Consider the following 16101-nt stretch of genomic DNA (forward strand, 5'->3'; position numbering starts at 1 on the left):
GATATGGAGAGTTGGAGACAGGCAGAGAGTCGAACCATCAGAGCTGGGTCAGTTCTCTCACTGCTGAGAGGATGAGATCCTCCTCATGGAAGAAAAATCATAAAAATGACACAACAAACCAGCTGTTATGTGGTGTTAACACAATCTATAACTGAAGGAAATCAAATCATTGTCTGATAGACTGAGCTCCAAATCTATCTATCTATCTATCTATCTATCTATCTATCTATCTATCTATCTATCTATCTATCTATCTATCTATCTATCTATCTATCTATCTATCTATCTATCTATCTATCTATCTATCTATCTATCTATCTATCTATCTATCTATCTATCTTTCTATCTATGTTACTGCAGCACTCAGTATTTCTTTCTGCTATTGACACCTGATACTTTCATACTATGTTCATCGTTGTTGTGACAAAGAAAGCTACTATATTATTAAGGGCAGTGTTAATTGTAAATTAAATTATTTAAAACGTGGTTTGTAAAACCATGGTTTTCTGTAGAGTCTGCCCTTGTACCTTCTACCTGCTGGAGGTTGTTGGGGAGTATACAGTCTGATTGTAGCCTGAGGCAAAGACCCAGGGCAGATCAGGTCACTCACTCTGCTTAAGCTGCTTTCTCTCTCTCTCTCACACACACACTCTTTCTCTGTGTTACAGATCTATCGGCGCTGCTGGCTGGTGTTTAAGAAGTCGTCCAGTAAAGGACCTCGTCGTCTGGAGAAATACCCTGATGAGAAGTCTGCCTACTGCAGAGCCTATCCTAAGGTGTGTGTGTGTGTCACAGACACATGGGGCAGGAGGACACACACTGACAGGAGTTAGAGCTCAGTCTGATTCTTGTAGGTTTTAACTGCTGAAGCGAAGGCAAGTGGACTTCTCCTTGTCACTAGTGGTTAGGCTCACATGAGCTGAGCTGTAAATTGGGGTTAAAGCGACTGACAAGGGATCTCAAGACCACCAGTAGGTGTCACAAGCCTCCTCGATGGTCGGTCAAGATGGACATACATTGAACAAATTGAATTTTAGAACTGCAGAAGTTGAGCTGCCTTCAATCCAGCACTTAGAGACTACGATGACCGGGACGGCTGAGAGCCTGCTGGTTCTTTTACTTCTGGGCTTAAAGGCTACTGAGAATCCACAGTGCTTTATCTCTGTATTCACACCCACACGCCCACACCTTTCATTCCTCATCATCATCACCTGTCCTTCACTGCATCACTGTCACTTTACTGTATTTCACTCAGAGAACTAGTGAGTGATTTGATCTTTGTTTCTGCAGTTCCACAGTAAAGATGACCTGTCTGAACCCTCTCAGACACACTTTTTTTTTTATCTTTGTGCCACCACAACGTTGAATTTTACAGAAAAATAACATGTGCGTGCAGTAACATGGTGTTTTTGATCGGCCTTATTCAAGTTCCTGTTTCATCTTCTAGGCTATATCCACAAGTTTCCGAACGTCATCTATGGTCAAAACCGGAAGCCGGTTTTGCATTTCCGGTGGAATTGTATGTTTACGTTTCCATGGTTTTTAGTCGTTGTCATAGTTGCGGTAAACGCATGGATCTATTAACGCTGGCTTTTAACACGGATGTCAATTTGTGTGATATCCATTGTTAAAAGCTGGTGTGATGATCCATGCGTTTTACAGATTTTCATTGGGGAAAAAAAAATCCATGCATTTACCATGACTACCAAAACCATGGAAACATAAACATAAAATTCCACCGGAAGAGCAAAACCGGCTTACGTTTTTGACGTTCGGAAAAAGGTGGATACAAGAAGAAACCTATTTCACTGATTTGCACTGTTATCTGTGTTTACCCTCCACCTGTTACCTAGGTGACAGAGATTAGCAATGTCAAGAATATCACACGGTTGCCTCGGGATACCAAGCGACAGGCAGTGGCCATTGTGTTTACAGATGATACTTCACGCACCTTCACCTGTGAGTCAGGTAATGTATGGACACACACACACACACACACACACACACACACACAGTTATTAGTTACTGTCTGCCAAACAGATACCAATATGAATGACCAATATATCAACAGGAATACTGGAGTCATTGTTTTGCACTAAACTCTGTTCTGATGAACATGAGTTTATTGTTTCTATTCAGTATTTCTATTTAGTTCACATTGTCTGACTGGGGAAATTCCTATAACCCACAGTGTTATGATGGACCTCTCATTTGTAAGCCACTTATGTCAAAGTTTCCAACCTTATCAGAGATTTGGTGATGTTAAATAGGGTTATAGTTAGGGAGCTCTATTACTGCTGACATCAACTGCAATACTAAGGTTGAAGAATTAAAAGATTCAGACCTCACCACAAAATATGCAGTAAGTTTAACTAAGTTTAACTTATCTCCCTGTGGATTACTAAGAACAAAAAGAACCACTGACTTTCAGAACGTCAGTTATCCGCCACAATGAGCTGTTGTTGACACTTATTAAAAAAAAGACGTTTTTATCAGCCACTGTGGGATATAGAAGAAAAAAAAACTGTTTTGAAAGGTGTTACAGCCATCTGTCTGCCATCATTTAAGCAGCTGTAGCAGCATGTTGGTTTGAAATGAGCATGGATCATCACATTTCTAAGAGTGCAGTGCTAATCAAAATAATAACTTTCATACAAAGTGACTGTTATACCAGAAAATCAATCCTTTGCCCCTTTCAGAGAGTCATTTCCTATTTGCTGTGAGTGATTCAAGAGAAAAAACTCGATCAGTGTCTGCCATTGAGGGTCCCAGACCTTCCTCTGCTCCTGTGTTTCATTTTAAGTGTTAATCCATAAGAAGATATATTTGTGCATAAAAACTAAAACCATCTCAGTGTAGTTCTATATCATCCTCCCTGACGGAGAATGCGCAAGTGTTTAATGCAATGACCCCAAATGACCTGAAGGAGAATACATCTTCTACTAGCATCAGGGAATACTCTTCTTTATCCTCTTGCTTCAGCTTCAGCTAATTCTTTTTCTTTTTAAATTTGACTGCAAAGAGCCAACGGTGCGTTTAGATATGGACAACATAGGCAGACAGCCGGGCAGCATCTCCTTGGGGCGGAATGGACATTAGCAGAAATATAAAAATGACAAGACGAGAGTATTTGTGCAATAAGTTTTCCATCACTGTTTCACACATCATGTCAAATGGGCTTTCCCAGCGCAGCACAAGGTGGCGCAGGGTGGCAAACCCCGCACAGTGCTAGTTTAGTTTGGCGCAACACGTCGCGCGGCCAGTTTGGTAGATCGAGGTAACATACCAAAGTAACCGAAGTAGTTTCGTGCCAAAAGCCTGTGCTGAAAGCTCTCCAAGTTAACACAGTAACGGAGGACATTCCCACTAGGGAAATGGCAACTCCATCCAGAGGTGATACACACCATCTGAGGGCTGAGGTGGCTCTGTTTTCCTTCATGGAGAAAAAACTAGTGCAAGTGCACTTCTGGCGGAGGAGCCTACTTTATATACCTTCTTGTCGGTCCCCTTTGATATTTCTTACACTTCAGAGGGTTCTTCACTCGTTAGCTGTGGGGGCAAACACATTCTCTAGGTTCTACGAGGTGAGTGCTACCACACCAGATCTGCCCATTTCCTTTGAGTCTGTGAAGAACAGTGTTACAGAAGTCCTGACGGCTGCTTTTAAGGCTCAGTTTCTGAATACAGGCTGTGTGCATTTCTCTGTGGACTGAGGCTTTGATACTTTCACAGTATTAATATAGAACCTAGAGCTGCTTTATAATCACACTACACATGGACATCTACCTTTATACTGTATGGAGCTTTAACACAAACTTCTACCTTTATACTGTATAGAGCTTTTACGCAGATGTCTACCTTTATACTGTATGGAAGCGCCAGTAGAAGGTCATCATTTCTTTACAATTTAAAGCAGCTTGATATTCCAGAATTAACATATGCTTACAACTGTGATCTCTCTCTCTCTCTCTCTCTCCAGAGCTGGAGGCTGAAGACTGGTTCAAGACGCTGTCTATTGAGTGTCTGGGCATGCGGGTCAATGACATCAGTATGGGAGAGCCTGACTTGCTGGCTGCTGGAGTCCAGTGTGAACACACAGGTAGTTTAAAATCAACACACACACCCACACATACACTAACACAGATACAGCTTCAGATTGCCACCACAGCAGATCCGTGATGCAGTGTTAAGTTTGGGCACTCCAGCTCAGATCATTATCAAATAGAGCTGATAGTGATGCAGGGTGGGAATCCAGTGAGGGCTCGTGTTCTTGCTACTGCTCTTGAAGCTTGAAACAAATCAGATTAGAGGATAGATCTGTGTGTTTATAATATATCCTGACCTGTACTCATCAAATGAATGTGAATCAAGTGAATTGCTTTTCATTTTTACATCACTTAAAGGGATACGCCAACATTTTTTTCCGTGTCTTGCCTCACTCCCGAGTCCATGACAAGCAGATAGACACCATCCTTTCAACTGTGCGTGCAGTAACAAGGGAGCTAGAGCCCGTATCGCCCGTAATTAGCTTAGCTCAAATGCTGGAAGGGCATAGGCAGTGTTAGCCTGCCTCCTACCCGAGCCGAAATCAGTAGTCAGAAGCATTTCATTTTAGCTCTAAATTCTTTAAATATATCACTTTATTGACATTTCAAACATTTTTAGGCGAGAAAGTAGCCGTTTAGATCAGCAGTGTGCCGTTCATTTGTCTAAATACCAGCTGTTTACAATGTTGTTCGGACGAATTTGATGCTACTCAAGCTAGCCTTTGTAACCAACACACTTCCGGTTACTTCACAAAATAAAACACCCATTGCCCTTTACGTACATACAGAAAACCATGAAGATATAATTTGTGCTTTTACTTTGAAATAGGAAGCTATCCTACACTCGATGTAGCTAGCTTGAACCAAAATAAACCACCTTTGCTTGAGCCCTCCGTTTTGACCGATCTCGTCACGTTACCGGCATTTGACCACTCAAGATGCCTTACCGGAGAGTTTTGTCACCTTTGAGATGAAGATCGGTCCGTTTAGAGTTGCTGAAGAGTTTCTCTGATGACTTTAGGTGGAGGCAGGCTAACACTACCTATACACTTCCAGCGTTTGAGCTAAGCAAATTACGGGCGATACGGGCTCTCCCTTGTGCACACACAGTCCAAAGGATGGTGTCTATCTGATTGTCATGGACTCAGGAGTGAGGCAAGACACGAAAAAAAAAAATGTTGGCATATTCCTTTAAATATAAACCCCCACATTGTACACACCAAAGATTTTCTATCATCAGTCTTCCTTAAAAGATCAAACTGGGTTGTTGGGTGTTCTAAGTGAAATCTGTCCACACTGGACAGTAAAACCTGAACCCACTGTGATTTAAATCAGGACTAAACTAACTATTATTTCATTCAGTGATGATTCCATGACACTGTTTCTGTCATTCCTTTTCTCTGCAGAACGCTTTAACGTGTTCCTCCTCCCCTGTCCCAACCTGGACATCTACGGTGAGTGCATGATGCAGATCACCCACGAGAACATTTACCTGTGGGACATTCACAACCCTCGCACAAAGCTGGTCACCTGGCCGCTCTGCTCCCTGCGCCGCTACGGACGAGACGCCACGCGCTTCACCTTTGAGGCCGGACGGTGAGACGAGTAGTAGTGTGATGGGGACAGGGAGGACACATGAAGGACACTGTCCCGAGTAAACACTGGTTACAAACATTGTAGATGCCACACACACACACACACACACACACACACACACATACACACACACACACACAGTGTTATTGTGGAGGTAAAGACACTACATCCTTCATAAAGCAGTGTGCATTTGAGATGAAACACTGAACTCAGTGTGTGTTTGTCTATGTCTGTGTTTACTTACACTTGTCAGTCAGCCCAGGGATACACTTTATCTCTCTCTCACACACACATACACACATCACCTTGCATCCTTAACTAGCCTACTAAACCTCTGCCAGCCTCAACCGTCATTAATTTTATAGACAAAGTGAATATAATAGTTCCAACTCTCAATCAATGAACAGATTGTATTGTGTATTAGTTGTGGGTTCTACAAGTGAAGACCACTTCCGCGTTCTCCGGCTGCCACTGGGGGCTGGGACCAGAAGTGAGCAATTCTCCATTGAGCCCCATGTTAGAATAGGCGACTTTACAGCTTAGAAAAACATATTTACATTAGGGATGTGCACGGTTACCCGAGTACTCGAGTACCCAAGTAGGCAATCTGCTACTCGGTAATGAATTATTACCCGATTAACCTAGGATTAAAAAACGGCACGTTAGAGCGCAGTCTAGTGTCAGATCAAACTACATGATCATGCCATGGTTCGACTTTTTGTAGTGTTAAACAGTTTCGGATCAAGCAACGTGATTTTTTGCTGTGTAAAAGCGTTTTTGGATCGAGCCTCGGACTTTCAAACCTTTTACAATAATCTGTGGTGGTTCCCTCGGCGTACGCCGTCAGGAGGGAGACGACAGGTGTCATCAAGTCTGTTAGAAAATATGCTTTCAGTTTACAAACATTCTGAAACCTTCCCAGTTATTTCCTGAGACTATGCGAGGCAGAGAGGAGCGTAAGCACCAAAATGTACTGTGGACTAATTAATATTAAAAAAAATAAATAAATAAAAAGTTTTCTCCTCCGAGGCAGCCACGTTTTTATGCCGCGGCATAAAAACTCCAGTTTCAACTCCAGTTAAAACTCCAGTTTCCTGTCTGACGACGCTGTGTCAGTAATGCGGACTGTCTGACGGACAGAGCGGACGTTGCCAATTGGGGCGTGCTTACGTTGAGTGACAGGTTCGCAGACAGTTACCGGCCGTTAGCTGGTTGCTTTGAGTTCAGTGGGCGGGTTCTCGGCCGCCTAACCGCCGCACCTCTCCAAATATGGAAAGTAGACTATACTAAAATCCAAGATGGCGCAGTTCAAATGCCCATAGTAGGATCACAAAACAGACTCCCCCAAACCAGTGGTTGATATCACGGGTGCTACGTCCATGCTTTATACAGTCTATGGTTTAAACATGAAATGTGTGAACAATTCCATCCATTATAATCTGTTATATACTATACCAATTCAGAATCTGAATGAAACAGCATTTCGATCTGGACCTCTCTCCCTGGCAGCTCTTGTGTGTCGGCCTGTGCTGTTGTGTGCCACAACTTCATACTGAGTCCTTATTGTCTTATATGCAGGATGTGTGACAGTGGCGAAGGCCTCTACACCTTCCAGACCAGAGAGGGAGAGCAGATCTACCAGAGGGTTCACGCCTCAACACTGGCCATCGCTGAGCAGCATAAGAAGGTCCTGCTGGAGATGGAGAAAAACAGCAGGGTGAGAGTCTCACTCATCTCAAGTTTCATGCCTTTAAAAGCATTAAAGCTTTACAGTTTTATTTGAATTAGATTAGGTTCATATTGCTGAGAAATGTTAAAGCTGTACTTGTCAATGATTTGATAGTGGTAACAGATAAAAAGGTTGTATAGTTTTAAAGGAGCTCAACAGAAAATGCTCATTGGCAGTTAGTGAAAACAGAGCTAAAAGGAGAGTAAATGTTAGCCATTGGTCATACTGTATGATGTAAGGGGTTATACAAGCTCTGAGTAAATAAATGTGAGTACCACAGCAGTAACACTGTCATGACTGTAACAGTGTGGGTATGTGATGATTTGTATGAGTACAGTGTCCATCCTGTACCCAGATTCTTTGAGGCTCCCTGTGAAACAGCTGAGTACAAGGTCATTGCAGGTGTTCTTGATTGAATTGTGATGCTTCTTTGCTGTTGTGTTAAGTCTCTGATAATGTGTGTTTCTGACTCAGCTCATGTCTAAGGGTTCCGAGCCTGGCTCCTATCCCTGCACGCCCACAGCCATCCTGCCCCGGTCTGCCTACTGGCACCACATCACCGCAAACCAGACCGGCATGGATCCTGGCACTAGTAGGCTGCATACTCTTATTCTGTATCACATAAATACGCAGCATGGCATTTAACTCCTCAGTTTTATTCTACCTGTACCTACACTGTGTGCAGCTTTTGTTACTTTACTTAATTCTGTTAATCCTTAATTTTCATGAGATTTAAAGAGGAACTATGCAGGATTTGTAGCTTAACTCTGCTACATTTTTACCTCAATTAAACAGCTTTGGAGTTAATTGTGATGGTTTAATAAATTACTTAACTTGTCATGAGGGAGAATGGAGGCTTTCTGCCTTCAATTGCGTGTCACTTATTGTGTCTCTTGGCTGAAAACCAACCTTGCAAGATCAGCAAGACCAGCAGCCCCGGTGGCCCAGCTCTCGTCTCATCCTGTAACCTGTAATATTTTGTTTATGACAGATTAAACTACACAAATATACACATGGTGACATCGTATAGGATATATAATGTTATGTACCGCTCTATTGATTGATTTCTCACCGGCTTCGCTGTAAACAAATACACATGGCCAGGAGGAGGGTTAGCAACACAGAGGAAAAGTGACCAGACTTGCATAGTTCCTCTTTAAGTACAGTATAGTGATCCTGAGAGCTCAATACACTGCTCTGTGAAAGAACACATGCAGATCATTCATTCTCAACATCTTCTTAAATTGGATAACACACAAGCAAATAGAGAAACACACAGGTATCACAGACTACAACAAAAGTGTTTCCAAAGTGCAGAGACATTCTTGTTCAGTGCTTTATGACGACTGAAGTTAAAAGAAAATCAACACAAAGTGTGTTCAGGCATGGCCATCACGTTTTAGTGTTCCCTGAAAACACCAGCAGTACCCAGCCAGGCATGTTTGCATGTGTTTTGATAAGTTGCAGTGTGAAAAGCTGTCAGGGCCACCCTGGAAATATGAACTAGATGTTGATCCAAGTGCCGCACCCCTGTCTGTATTAGATTAATTAGGGCCACGGGGCAATCGCACCGAGCACTGGTCCCTGCTACATACAGTGAAAGATGATCATGTGTCTGTCTGATCAACTCTGTCTTGACCTTAAAGGGATAGTTCACTCAAAATTGAAATTTCACTCATTATCTACTTACCCTCATGTCGACTAAGGGCTGGGAGAAGTTTCAGAGTTATCCGTGGCTTCTCTGAGTTACAGCGGGGCTCCGTGCTGCACTGCATGTCCATATGACGGTTGCAAATGGATACCACTTTTCTTCGTAACAAAAAGACACACCAAAAAACATCCAAATACCTCCATAGTGCTCGTATGTAATGTCCATCTTGTATTGAAGCCCCGAAATGCGAAACAGTTCCGGAAAAAAAAGAATAAGTCTGTATTTCAAGCTTGTTTGTAGCGGAAGCTCCTCTGCAAATCTCGCAAGATTTGGACATTACATTACATACGAGCAGCATGGAGGTATGCTGAGACCCCCTGTAACTCAGAGAAGCCACAGAGGACTCTGAAACTTCTCCCAGCCCTTAGTCGACATGAGGGTGAGTAGATAATGAGTGCAATTTGAATTTTGGGTGAACTATTATTTTAAGGCCGTGGGTTTGATTCCCATGTTGACAGGGATGGTATGTCCGGCAGTAGCCCCCCGTGGTCCTATCAAAATTTCCCAGAGGAAATTTTCTAGTTGTAACTCATACATTGATGTGATTCATCACTTGTTTGTGCTAAAGATAAGTTCACCTGCTTTTATAGAGTCACATCAGAGTTCTGACATGAGTGTGAAGTGGAGTCAGGACATGCAGCAAAGAGAAACAGTTACCCTGCTCTTCACTGAGCTTACACAGTGTGTGTGTGCTCTGTCTGCAGGCGACGCTTCAGAAGAAGACCTGCTGTCCACCCGCCTGCCTCCAGAGCACCATACCACGCTGCCCCTGGCAAACACACGTGCACAGTCCCAACTGCACATACACTCACACTCGCCGACACACTACCCCACCTACCCTGGACAGTGACACACACATGCGCTCACAAAAGAGGACGTGGACACTTAAAAAGATGCAAACACACCCATATAGCCACATGCATGCAGGCACACACACTGAGAGAGACACACAATCTCCATACTTGTCTTTATTTTCCAGCCCAACGTTACACCTCACAGGACGCGTCGGGGGCTGGACCGGTGGCAGCAGCCCGCAGACTGCCATGACTGCAGGAAGCAGAAGACTTTAAGGAGACTGGGCTTCCCTCATGACTACATCTCCCACAGTTCCACAGCAGATATGGACATTTGACCTCTTCCCTTTCTCAGGCAGATTGGCAGATTTTGCCCATTGATTGAAGTAAGGCCTGTGCTTTAAACCACTGACACTATATTGCATGTTGTCTGACTATATGTAAATCCAGAGGTGTTAGTGCCTGTTCTGAATGACCACTCTCAATTTCTCTTTATATATCAGGTTTTTATTGTAATCATGATTCAAATCATACATGTCTGGCAGCATGACAAACAACTGATAGCACAACCAACAACACAGTATTCGTTTCATGAGCTGCAGCTGGTCAGTCAACATGACAGATGAGATCTATATTGATTATACAGCTATAGTAATTATAGTTCCAATGATACTGACTGGACAGCTCTCTGTTCTATGACATTATGTGCAATTAATATACAGACATGAAAACATGTCTGTGTGGTGTATGTATTTATGATTTTTAAAACTGGATGGAGGTTTGATTGAGAGAACTTGGTCCAAGTCAGTTCTATGTCTTAAAGCAGTGTTTTTCAACCTTGGGGTCGTGACCCCACGTAGGGTCACCTGGAATTCAAATGGGGTCGCCTGAAATATCTAGTAATTGATAAAAATAAAAAAAATACTGATAAAAATATTTTTTCAACTTATTATTATTATCTTTAAAATTATGATTAAAAACACACAATGTTAAACAACTGTATTCCATACTTTCAGCTTCTCAAATATAAATTGAGTTCAAATAAAATGCTCATCGCAGCTTGATTGACGGCCCGCGATCACATGCAGTCATGTGATCACGGGGTCGCCAGAAATTTGTGATGTCAAAATGGGGTCACGACTCACGAACCAAAAAAGGTTGGGAACCACTGTCTTAAAGTTTCATTGTAGGTTTTTATTTCCACTTTGTACGTGGCCATTCAGAACAGGCGTTAAAGGTTTGAGTAATGTGTTGGACACATCACTGACACTACTTTGTTTGAAGTACAGTATATCTAGGTCTTTACAGACAAACATATCATTGTTACCTAGCAACCTGGCTACATTTTGTAGTTTTTTGTGAAATGAAATGCAAAAAAAAGAAAAAAAAAAAAAAGTCAAATTTCCAGCATCACAGTTGGACCAGCAGTGCTGAGTCTGAATCACACCCCACAACAGCTGTCTGTGGCTGCCAGCAGATTAACATCAGTAACAGTTGTAGCTCTCAGTTTAGGAGACGTATCTTTCAGAGTCATCATGGACCACGAAGGCTCAGTTTTGCCCACCCTTATGTATATTTACATAAAGGAACATTTAAATGTACTGTAGGCAAATTTAAATGTGTAATCCTCAGGCTCTTTGTCAGTCTTGTTTATCTTATAAATTAGTTTCATGACTGGCAAACAGTGAATCTTGGGATTGATTGGACCACACAGGCGCCTTTGTCGTCGACGCTGCTACATATGATACAGTCTGTCTTCAAATCAACCTCTGAAGGATGCTGCTCCTGAACTGGGTCACAGCTACAGTGTGGACCACAGCTGCACGGTGCCTTAACAGCACCTCATAGACTCTGTGCTATGAGAACCTAGAATTCCCCTTCGTAAAGTTCTCAGTGTACCAGTACCACAGCTGTGTGACGATCTGTTGGTTGTCCTCATCTGGACCGATGCCTTTGATTTAGCTGACATGGGATGTGATGGATCCGGGTTGCTTCACCGAGGCTCTGAGCCACTCTGAACTGTGACAATGTGACTTTTACAGAGTCCTAAACTGAAGGGAACTGGATGTTAACCAGCTGTGTCCTCCTACACCTCTAGTAGCCACATGCTTCTGTTGAGCTGTATTTGCACAAGACTTTGATTTTCTTTTGTCCATGTCAATCATGGGTTTGAACCAGATGAGGCTCAGAGAGTTCAATAAATATGGATTTTTGGAAGCTCAAATATTACTGTAGGGCTGGACCTCCGGGTAGGTATCTATCCTCTTTATATTTGACCCACTGAGTGCCAGGTATTCATTTTTTCCAGTTTATTTCTTACTAAAGAGACAAACACCAAAATAATGGAATGTGTAATTCTCCATTTACACACATGAGAAAACAGGAAATCATCTTCAGACATTGTCTACACATTTCCCAGCTGATGCTTTAGCATGGAAACTATCAAAACTAACTAACCATAAAGCGAAAATGGAGCTTTGGTTCTTTAGTTGAGTTGGGGTCTGAAACTTGGTTGTTTCATTTCCAAGCCCCATCATAAAGATGAATTCTTAACCACAATTCATGTGGCTTCCCTTACAGATTTACCTGCAAACAATGTCTGATCATCTAATAAGGTGAAAATTATAAAAAGTAAAAGAAGCCTGTTTATATATAAGACCCAGACTGTAAGAAACCAGAGCGGTCACTGTCATTCACAGTGTGCTGCTGCTGCTGCAGTGTTCACATCTCTGAAGGACAGAGTCTTCCCCTAAAAGCAGCACTGATCGTACTCAAGGAACACTGAACCAGATCTACGTACATCTGACCTTCGTATGGGTGAAAAAAGAGGATGCTGTTGTCTGTAATGTAGACTTTGCTACATACTGCCTTTGCCTTCTATTACACATTGCTGTTGATCTCTTTGGGGGCTGTAGTGGTGAGGTGGGGGGTGGGGGAGGGAGGGATGGGTTGCCAGAACCAGAGAGAGGCTATGGATCATGTTTTTCTCTGAGGGCTCATGGGGATCATCCCTCCACTGCTACCTTTGGATCTGTCATGAGAGACTAAGACTGTTTTGTGACAGCAGTGTGAGGTCTGGAGGATCACACCCACCACTTTTACATCATTATAAAAATGCCTCTAATGATCTGATTTGTGTCAATTATAGCTTGATTAATGCTGGAATCATTGTGCAACCTACATCTCATGTTTTATGATTTCATATCATGGGAACATGACAGGGCTAAAGCATTTTGTTGGCTGTTTACATGATGTACATTATCTATTGTGTGTAGGTGTGTTTTGTGTACTTATGGTACATACTGGATAACCTGAGTTTGCTGCCATCCTGAGAGTCTTGTACATAATTGTTATTTATTTCATATGAATGTGTGTTAGAGCGTGTGTGCGAGCGTGTGTGTGTGTGTGTGTGTGAGGGTTTATTGGAACATGTGTTAATTTAAAAAGCAGACACTCACCATGTTTTTGTACCTTGTAATGTTGAAACAGATGGTAGCCGGTCCACACGTCGTCATCATGGCTCTTTACACAGAAATCTGCACCTGAGTGAACAACACAAACACATGTACCATCCTGTCTTCTGCACTGTCGCCTCACAGCGTGAATCTTTTTGGCCTTAAATAATCTCAAACAGTCTCATCCTGTCTTCATGCCTGAGCCATATGCTGCTGTTTTCTTTGTTTTGGAAAGGAACTGTAACCTGTGGCAGAGGAATCTTCAGAGGGGTGTTTAATAAAGATTACAGTCTTCAGGGAGGGAAACAACCTAAACCTGGATGAAGCTATTTCATGGAGGTTTTTTGCTATTGCTACATGACGAATGTTTCCGAGGTGAAAAAGAGACAAAATGGGCCAGAGCTACAGCTGTACGAGAAAAGAAGGAGTCCAAACGCTGTTGCTTTCAACCCCCGGTGAATAAAATGAGTAAGGTAATTTAAGATGGATGGCTAAACTCACAAACTTTTTTTCTGCTTGAACAGCTGAACAGTGAACAGCTGTTAATGCTATCGTTAACAGTGTAGCAATAGCAACATTTACAAATCGCTCCTTAATCCAACACAGTGCTAGACATCTATTAGATCTGGTGTGAGAGCAGCTGGTGCACTAGTTGAAAACAGATCTGAAAGCACAGACCACAACTCTTCACACTAAACTCAACTCTCTTTATTTCAGTATCTTTGTCTTTTATCATATTTTTAATTTGCATGAGAGAAAACGGTAAAACTGTATTTTCACTAAGGCCTTAGCACAGGTTCAAACTATGACCTTTGTCATATTTTCACTGTTGGTACCTCAACACTTCACCAGTAAACACATTACAACTTAGACCAGTGGAAATGTTGTTTTATTTGACTATATCTGATTTGCTGAATGTCTCCATCAAATGTAACCCTCCTGTTGTCTTTCTGGGTCAAATTGACCCAATTTGTTCCCTTCCTCCATCCTTCCTTCTTTACACAATCATTTTCCCTTCCTTCCTTCCTTCCTTCCTTCCTTCCTTCCTTCCTTCCTTCCTTCCTTCCTTCCTTCCTTCCTTCCTTCCTTCCTCTTTTGATCCAATTGACCCCCCATCTTTCTTTCCTCCCTTCTTTCCCTTTGTCCTTTCTTCCTCCCTTCCCTTCATCCTTATTTATTCTTCGTTCCTCTTTTGATCCAATTGACCCTCCATCTTTCTTTCCTTCCTTTTTCCCTTCTTCCATCCTTCTTCCTTCCTTAAGCAAATCTGTTCCATCCCTCCATCTTTCTGTCCTTCCTTTTCCCCTACCTTCTTTCCACAATCCTTTTCCCCTCCCTCCCTTCCTCCCTCCCTCCCTCCCTTCCTTCCTCTTTGAACCAATCTGTTCCCTCCCTCCATCTATCTTTCCTTCCTTTTTCCCTTGCTTCTTTTTCCCTTGCTTCTTTCCTCCTATCGTTCCCTTTGTCCTTCCTGCCTTCCTTCCCTCCTTCCCTCCTTCCTTCCTGCCTTCCTACTTTTCCTTTGTCCTTCCTACCTTCCTTCCTTCCTTGACCCAGGTGGACAACAGGAGGGTTAAATATATTCCCTGCAACAGTCCGAAGAGTTTTCAATCTGAACTACTAGTCCTGGAGACACCAAAGAGAATGACTGTGATACATCATCTGGGAACTTTACATTTCCATGTCAGTTCATCTAGTTCATGTTAAACAGTTTCACGAAAACAAGTGAACTTTTGACCTGACATAACAGTTCAGAGTTCACCGATGTCAATGGGATTCTTCATCTGGGAGCAGGAATGTTTTGTGGCAGTCCATCAAAGAGTAGTTTATCTTTGTCTTTATCAAACACCCCTCGGTCGCACAAGTGGCACAACAAAGTGCTGCTGGAAGAAATGATTGATGAAACAGGATATGACAGCACTGACAGTTTTCCTGCAGACAGCTGTAATGTGTGTTTGTGGTTGTAGTGTTATCACAGTGGCAGTGCCAGCTCTCACCAATGGCTGTGGCCTCCCCTTAGCTATGTAATTGATGACAAAATGTTGTTTTCATCCATTTACACTGTCCACATCCAGTGCATGTTTTGGAGAAAAATAAAGTCTATTACTCACTAAACTGTGTTGCTCTGGGTCACTGTGTTTGTGAATCCTTCATCTTGTCTTTGTTTTTTTGAAAACTATTGTTCTTGTAAAAGCTGGTAGGTTTACAGTTTGCTCCAATAAATTCAAGAAGGTTTGTATGAAAGAGATATATTTTCATTTTCATCATGCACACATACGCCTATGCAATTGTACTTTGTATTATAGTGCAGTACTACTTGTATTACAGCAGTGATAAATTTCCTTTGTGTCATCTCTTTGCTCTCGCTGGATTGGATTTATGATACTGAAATTAAAACTGTATCGATCAATAAAAAGGGCAGGTCCAAGCCTCCATGGGGCATAAAGCATTTTAAATATATTTAATATTTATTTAAATATATTTATTCAAAATATACATAACTGTAGTTTTGCTAAACACAAATGTCTGTTTCGTCCTTTCAAAAAATAATACAAAATGAACATTTATAATAGGTTTGATATTTTCAGATTTTTTTTTTTACAATAAGTGCATTTGTTATAAGAAAATCTAGAATATTTGTTGGATAGGAGTTCAATAATTCATAATTTCGTTAGATAATAAAAAATGGACAGTTTATGTGTTTTGAGAATTCCAATAAACTTTTCCAGGAGGTGTTATTTTCCTTTTGTTGTAAAAACATTTCCTGATA

The 16101-nt window shown here is 42.0% G+C and overlaps 1 protein-coding gene across 1 annotated transcript in view; it reads left to right on the forward strand.

Annotated features, from left to right (window-relative positions):
- dok4 (docking protein 4) overlaps positions 1 to 9932 on the forward strand; it is a gene marked incomplete at its 3' end in the record, with an annotated part of 28347 nt that extends 18415 nt beyond the window's left edge. Inside the window, exons 2-8 of the mRNA XM_083992465.1 lie at positions 669 to 776; positions 1854 to 1968; positions 3980 to 4099; positions 5453 to 5642; positions 7221 to 7359; positions 7846 to 7963; positions 9787 to 9932. Of these exons, the coding sequence (XP_083848591.1) occupies positions 669 to 776; positions 1854 to 1968; positions 3980 to 4099; positions 5453 to 5642; positions 7221 to 7359; positions 7846 to 7963; positions 9787 to 9932 (936 nt within the window). The remainder of the gene's footprint in view (positions 1 to 668; positions 777 to 1853; positions 1969 to 3979; positions 4100 to 5452; positions 5643 to 7220; positions 7360 to 7845; positions 7964 to 9786) is intronic.
- Between the last annotated feature and the right edge of the window lie 6169 nt (positions 9933 to 16101).

This window comes from Trachurus trachurus, assembly GCF_905171665.1.
Source record: "Trachurus trachurus genome assembly, chromosome: 3".
NCBI lineage: Eukaryota > Metazoa > Chordata > Actinopteri > Carangiformes > Carangidae > Trachurus > Trachurus trachurus.